This window comes from Rhea americana, unplaced genomic scaffold, assembly GCF_003343005.1.
Source record: "Rhea americana isolate MKP2758 unplaced genomic scaffold, rheAme1 scaffold_605, whole genome shotgun sequence".
Lineage (NCBI taxonomy): Eukaryota > Metazoa > Chordata > Aves > Rheiformes > Rheidae > Rhea > Rhea americana.
Window position 1 is genome coordinate 33,164 of NW_028186763.1, and position 7,176 is coordinate 40,339.

At 58.1% G+C, this 7,176-nt stretch overlaps 1 protein-coding gene across 1 annotated transcript in view; it reads left to right on the top strand.

Moving 5' to 3' along the window:
- The first annotated feature begins 6 nt into the window (after positions 1-6).
- LOC146587218 (nuclear receptor subfamily 2 group F member 1-A-like) overlaps positions 7-7,176 on the top strand; it is a 9,854-nt gene continuing 2,684 nt past the window's right edge. Inside the window, exons 1-2 of the mRNA XM_085319958.1 lie at positions 7-163; positions 6,683-7,176. The exon at positions 6,683-7,176 is cut by the window's right edge and continues 28 nt beyond it. Coding sequence (XP_085176084.1) covers positions 151-163; positions 6,683-7,176 — 507 coding nt within the window. The 5' untranslated portion in view covers positions 7-150. The remainder of the gene's footprint in view (positions 164-6,682) is intronic.

Sequence of the window (7,176 nt, forward strand, 5' to 3'; positions counted from 1 at the left end):
TTCACCTGCGAGGGCTGCAAGAGCTTCTTCAAGCGCTCCGTGCGCCGCAACCTCTCGTACAGCTGCCGCGGCGGCCGCGACTGCCCCGTGGACCAGCATCACCGCAACCAGTGCCAGTACTGCCGCCTCCGCAAGTGCCTCCGCGTCGGCATGCGGCGGGAAGGTGAGCGGGGCCCGGCCCCAACCCCGGCCCCGGCCCCGGCCCCGGCCCCGGGCAGCGCGGGGCGCGGCGGGAGCGGCGCGCGGAGCAAAGCGGCAGGGCGGAAAAAAGAGGGAAAAAAAGAAAAAAAAAGAAAAAGAAAACAAAAAGTCCAAAAGAGCAAGAGGGAAGCGAAGAGAAAGCAAAAATAAAAATAGAAAGACAGGAAAAAAGGAAGAAAAAAGGAGAGCACAGCTTAAAGAAGGAAAAGATTGCAAAGGAAGGAGAGGAAAGGAAGGGTGAGAGAGGGAAAAGGGTAAGAGGAGGAAAGGGAGCAGGTGGGAATGGGAAAAGAGTGAAAAGGGGCAAGAGGGAGTGGAAAGGAAAAGAGAAAAAGGAAAAGAGAAAAAGAAAAAGCAAAAAAAGGAATGAAACGAGAAAATGGGAGAAAAGGGATAAGAGCAAGTGGAAAGGAGGAAAAAAAGGAGAGAAAAGGACTAGAGGGAGTGAAAAGGGGAAGAGGGAGAAAAAGGGCAAGAGGGAGGGAGGGGAAAAAGAAAAAGAATGAGAGAAAGAAGGGCAGGAGGGAGTGGAAAAGAGGAAAAAGAATGGGAGAAAGAAAAAGCACAAGGGAATAAGAAAAAAACAGGGAAAAGGGAGGGAAAAGAAGGAAGAGCTCAAGAGAGGAAAAATGACAAAGACAAAAGAAAGAAAAGAGAAAGCGGAGAGCAAGAGAAAGCAAAAAGGAAGCCCGAAGAGAAAGGAAGGAAGGAGAAAGGAAAATAATAAAGAAAAAGTGAAAGAGGGAAAAAGAAAAGCGAAAGAAAAACGGGGGCAAAAAGAAAGAGAAAACTCTTCTCCATTTTTCTCTATTTTTTTTTCTTTCCATCTCTTCATCCCTCTTTCTGTCTCTCCCTCCATCCTCCCTTCCCCTGTTGCCACTGCTCCTTCCCTCCTGTCCCCTCTCCGGCGAGGCCTGGCCTGGGTGCGACGCCAGGGCCGCGGGATCCCCCAGACCGTGGATCCCTGGGACCCACTTGCTGGCCCTTCTCCACCTCTGCCCCATCGTTCGGGTGCAGATGTGCCAAAATCGGGGACAAACTTCCCCGGGGCGAGGTCGTGCCGGCTGTTGCGYGCCGTGCAGCCCGGCGTTCCCCTGGCGCCTCCGAAATCCCTCATCCGTCGCAAACCTCCCTGACTTTCTTTTCTTTTTTTTTCCTCCCCCTCCTTTTTGCAATCCCAAATGCGCCGCCGTTGCCCCGCAGCGGTCGCTGGGCTCGGTCCCGCTTCTCGTCTTCTCCTGCAAGCGAAACGAAGCCCCCGCGCCCCTCTTTTATTTGCTTTTAAGGAGAAGGAAACATGACAGCGGCCGTAAACCGTTGCCCGAGCACCCTCCGCTTTTAGCTGCGCAGCAAAAGGCTCTGCGGAGGGAACCTGTTTTTATTTGGCTTAATTAAATCATCAGCAAAACCGCTCTTTTGAACCAGTGAACTTTTAGTGGCTTTTGGGCTTAACTGAGGTTTGATATATAGGTTCGTGTCTGTGCRGGGATGGGAACAATTTACTCTTCCTCTCCGTTGTATGTAGATCGGGGATGTGCTAGTTTTAAAAAAGCAGGGAATTAGAGGGTGATAATGCAGATATTCTTTAAAAGATTAGGATTTTGGCTTTGGGGAGGAGTGTCTGGCAAATCTGAAGTTAATTAGTCTGAATCGGCCGCTCTAATACTTGGCATGACCGGGATTAAAATCGCATTTCAGGCTAACGAGAATATGACATGTGCTGCTACCTTGTCTGACTTTGACCAGCCATGTAATTGCTTCCCTCTCCCCCGAAAAAAAGCATCAGCTTTAGGTGTATTTCTTTTTAAGCCTGAAATTGTACATTAGGGCAAAAATACGATCGTGAAATATTTGGGTATCGGCTAGCGGGGGGCTCTCCCAGCTAGATGCCGTCATGCTGCGCCGAAAACTCAGCCCTGAGCAGCGTGTAGAATGACTTGTCCGCTGCGCGCAGCACGTAACGAGGGAGCCGCCGGTGTCTGTTATTTTCTCTGTATTTTCTTTTCCTAATTGCATCGACACGGTTCGACCCCGCTCCCTCGCGGGACCCCRCGAGCCGACGCCGCGGCCCCTTCGCCTCCCGGGCGAGCGATCGCTCCCCGGACCCGAGCGGTGAAGTGCTGCAGGGTGCCGGCGGCAGGCGAACCGGGATCGTGAGAAAGCCCCAAAGCCGCCACCGATTTTATTCTTCCTCGGTGGTTTTCGGCTCAGTCCTTCCAGTTTAGAGCCGATCAAATTTGGGCCGTTACCTCCATCACCCCAGTTGACCGCAGCAATATTGCTCTCGGCCAGGGGAAGGGGTGAAGGACAACGTTTCCCTTTCCCAGTTGTGCCGGCCTCCCAAAACCCACCCGGCACGGCCAAGGTGTGAGGTTTGCACCCGTCTATTTTCTTCCCTCGTCGTCGTGTTCGGTCGCACGGGTTCGTTTTYGCTGCTGAAACCCCTCTCCGAAGGCCGGGGGTGATTCCCCGCCGGCTGGGAAGCGGCTCGCCGGGGGCAGGCGACCCTTCTCCGGCGCCCGGTTTGCGGCCGGGGTTTTCCACCGCGGGTCGGAGCAGTGACGGTTGTGACTCGTGGAGTGGCCGAAAAGTCACCGCTCTGATTTTTTTAAAAAAGAAAAAAAAAATCAGTAAAATTCGGAGAAAGCAGAAAACCTCGTGGCGTGTGGCGGCGGTGCCGGAGCGCGGCAAAATCGCTGGTCCCTTTGCAGCAAGGAAAACAGCCTGGCGGCCCCGCGTGGGCTCTGACCRCCGGCGTGGGGGTTTTGAACAGCTTCTCAGCGCTTGAGTCAACATAATGCTGCAAAAGCCGAGAGCGTTTTCAAGCAGCTCCGTTCCCTGCGCTCCTCCCGGATTATTATTGTTTTTTTTTCTCGTATGAATGTTGTTCCATGTAAATGTTTCTGCGTTGGCTAGAAGGGAAGGAGGGAAGGGATTAGTGTTGGTGCTGGTTGTGCCCTGGGGGGGGTTATTTTGGGGTTTGAGGGGGGGTTGGCAGAGGGTCCCGGGCGCCGTTCGATGGCTGCGGCCGAGCCGCCCGCGCGGCACCGAAATCCCGGCGTGCCGCTTCGGGATCGCCGCCTGCTGCGGGAGCTGGAAAGGGCTCAACCGTGCCCAAAGCCCCCGCTCGAAGGCGAAGGGAGTCCTTCCGYCTCCAGGTGCGATTTGCAGCCTCTGCCGCCAAAAAGGCAGCGTGGAGGCGTGTGCGTAAGGGGAGGCTTTTCGGACAGACCCGCTGGGCAGCGAGACCCGCTCCGAGCAAACCTGCCTCGTCCTGCCACGCTAAATAAATCCTTTTCCTGAAACTGGACAAATTCCCCGGGATTTCTGGCATCTTTGCTTGCAGCTGATGTTTGTGCTGCGGCTGCCTGAGATGTGGAGTTTAACCCCGTTTCCTGAGCCCAACCTGCATCCTTGTCCGTGCGGCATGGCCCCGCTTTAATTTCTTCTAATAACAAAGGAGACTTCTGGGCCATGTTTGATTTGATTTTATTTATTTTTTTAATCAGTTTGTTTTCCTGTGTTGAAAATGCTGTGGCATTTCAGTGGCGGAGGGAAAGGTGCAGCCACCGGGTTTCACGGGCTGTGCAAAAAATGGGTCGTTTCAGCCCGGTCCTGAGCCAACCTGCCCCGCTCCTGCGGGACTGCGGCCGCTCCGCTCAGGGGAGCTGCCGCTGCGCTGAGCAGGGGTCGTTCAGGGTCAGAATTTGGCTTTTTTTCCTTTCTTTTCTATTTTTTCCCCTTTTGTCTTAATTCAAAAAAGGGAATTGCCACGAGCGATGGCTCTGGCCCGGGCRGGTTTTGTTTGCCGCTCGCCTCAGCACCCGTTCCCAGCGCCGTGGCGCTGGTTTAACGCCGGGGTCCAGCGCTGCCAGAAGCTCCCTTCCTCCTAGCCCCACTCCCAACTCTGATTTTTATTTTTATTTTATTTTATTTTTTTTTTTAGGATATTTCCAGACGCTGGGAGACGGGAGAAGGGTTTTCCTCCAGGCGCAGACGCGTGCGCGCAGGTGAAAGCACCTTGCGTGGCTCAAAGACGCCCATTAAAAAGCGTTCGGGTGAAATATTCCCGCGTGCGGCCGGGGGAGCAGGTCGGCGGCGGCCTCTCGGCTCGCCCCGGCGCGTCGGGCAGCTCCGCCGGCTCGCCGCCCGCCCCTTCCCATCGCGCTCGCCCTGCCTCGGTCCCGGGGCGCCAGGGCAGGTCCCCGCTGCAAGGTGCCTCGGCGCCGGCGGGCGCCTCGCTGGGCTCGTGCGTTGTTAGGGTTATGGTTTTTGGGTGCACACCGGGAAAACAGCCTCTTTTTTTTGTTTTGTTTTGTTTTTGTTTTTTGTTTTTTTTTTTTTGCCTTATTTCCTGCTCTATGTGAGGCCGGTGGAAATCCGCAGGCTGCGATTGAGCCGCTGGCGGCTTCTCCGGCTCAAGGGAGGAATCAGGCATGGAGGGAGCCCTGCAGGTGTCGGGCGCCCGGCCGCTCCGTGCCTCAGTTTCCCTTGCCGCAGCCTCGACGGCGTCGCCGGGATGGGGACCCCGTCTCGCCTGACTCGAGAAAGGGGAGACCGGACGCCGTCCCCGCGGGACCTCCCCRGCTCCTCGCCAGGTGCAAGGAGCGAGGCCGTGCCACATGCCAAATTTATTTCTTAAAGATGTTTTAGGTGAAAAACACCGACAGAAACCTCTCTGTCCTCCTTCCAGGGAATGGAGCAAGGAACCAAGCTGGTGTCGGGCAGGATTTAGGAAGGGGAGATCAAATCTTGGCTTTTGGAAAATCCCYCTGGGCAGCGCGTGCGGGACGGGAACCAGCTCGGCCCGGTGGAGCTGAGCTGCGGCCTGGCGTTAGCGGTCTGTTCGGCTGCCGCCTCCGGCCCTGCCAGCGCCGGGTGATTTTGTGACCCGGCGGAGGTTGCAGCTCAAGGTGGTGCAGGCGGTGGGTAATTCGGGCCGGGGGAAGCCCTTTGTGAGCGTTTCCTTTATTTTTTTTTGCATGTGTTTTTGGCTGAAAAGGGTCGTTTCATCCTCTGGGAACTAAACCCGGCGATTCTGAACCGACTGTTTCGGCCCAGGGCGGTGCAGAAAGGGGTTGCAACGAAGCGAAGCACTGGCCTGGCTGCCCTGCGTGGACTTTCGGGGCACCTTTTCCCTCATGTCGTACAAAGCTCCACGGGGCCGTCTGGGCCCATTTGCAAAACCTGGCGTCCCTCGCAGCTGCGGCTGCTTTCTTCTGCTTCTTTGCAGGCCGATAGCTTTTGTGCATGGAGATCTTTTGAAAACAACAACAGCAAAACAATCTAGATAAATGGGGATGTGCTGCTGTTGTGCACAGTGGAAGCTGGAGGGGGACTGGTTTGGGGCTAGCGGAGATGCAATGGGGGGTTATATCAGGGGCAAAAAGTGCAATGCAGCCAGGATGGGATGCGCCCAGTGCCGCTGCATCCCGCAGCCAAAGCGATGGGAAGCGCTGGGAGGAGAGCAGGAACAGGCGTCCTGCGGGACGCCGCAGCGCCCGGCCCGCCGCGGCCCTGTGGTTCGGCCGCTCCTGCTGCCGGGAGCCGGGGGAGCTGGGACCCGGCGCGGGGCGGCGATCCCGACCGCTGGATGACACTTGGGATTGTCAAGCCGCATTAAGCTAAGCCTCCCTCAAGGGCTGCCCACGCGGCGGGGGGCGGCGATGCCCGGGGTGAGCGTGGGGCCGGGCGCCGGAGCCCGCTCGGGGTGGCTCGTGGAGGATGTGCGAGCCGGCGCGGCGGGGGCTGACCTCTGGCCTCAAGCTGCCTCGGATCCGGCTGGGCGGCCGGCGTCTGGGCCGCGGTTAGCACAGGTAGCGCAGCCCCCGCCTGCCCTCCCTCCCCTCCTTCCAGCCCTCTGTTCTTCCTCCGTCTGCTTTTTTGGGGCTCTCCCTAGGTCTTTCCRCCCTGGAGCCCGGGCAGGGTTTCCAAGCCAATTCGGGGAGGTTTTTCATCCCAAACTCTCCAAACTGGAGGGAACTCAAGGCCAAAATCAGGATGAAGGCAGGGACCAGGAGGGAAGCTAACAGGTGCCCGTCGGGGGGTTTGCTGCTTGGCAGGTGCCCAGGACACCTCCTTGGAGGTGGCCCCTCATTAGCCCCATCTCATTAGCTCTGGACGCAAGGAAGCAGCGACCCTGAACGCCTATGTGGGGGCCCCAAATTCTGTTGTGCCCTTCCCTAATAAAAAGCTCACGGTGAGCCAGTGTTGCCTGGGCTGGCTAACGACTCGATCCTCGTTTTGCTGTGAAGCAGAGGGGCTGCTGGCCCCTGCGATTTGTCCCCGACTGGGGTGGCATGTCCCTCATGCCCCTTTCTCCCTGAAAAGTGGGATGGGTGACCCGGCCTCTTTTTCCGCGAGGTGGGGGGGGTGTTGCGAGGCTGATGCAAAGGGGCWGTGCTGCAGACGGGGGTAGGGAGCTAGCGGGGGGCCACGGCGCCAGGGCTCCCGCGCTGACCTCCGTGCTCCACTCCCGCAGCCGTGCAGCGGGGCCGCATGGCGCACCCCCAGAGCAGCCCCGGGCAGTACCCGCTCAGCAACGGGGACCCCTACGCCGGCCACAGCTACCTGAGCGGCTTCATCTCGCTGTTGCTGCGGGCCGAGCCCTACCCCACCGCCCGCTACGGAGCCCAGTGCCTGCAGCCCAGTAATGTCATGGGCATCGAGAACATCTGCGAGCTGGCCGCCCGCCTCCTCTTCAGTGCCATCGAGTGGGCCAAGGGCATCCCCTTCTTCCCGGACTTCCAGCTCTCTGACCAGGTGGCCCTGCTGCGCATGACGTGGAGCGAGCTGTTCGTACTCAACGCGGCCCAGTGCGCCATGCCGCTGCACGTGGCCCCGCTGCTGGCGGCCGCCGGCCTCCACGCCGCCCCCATGTCAGCCGACCGCGTCGTCGCCTTCATGGACCACATCCGCATCTTCCAGGAGCAGGTGGAGAAGCTCAAGGCGCTGCACGTCGATGCTGCCGAGTAT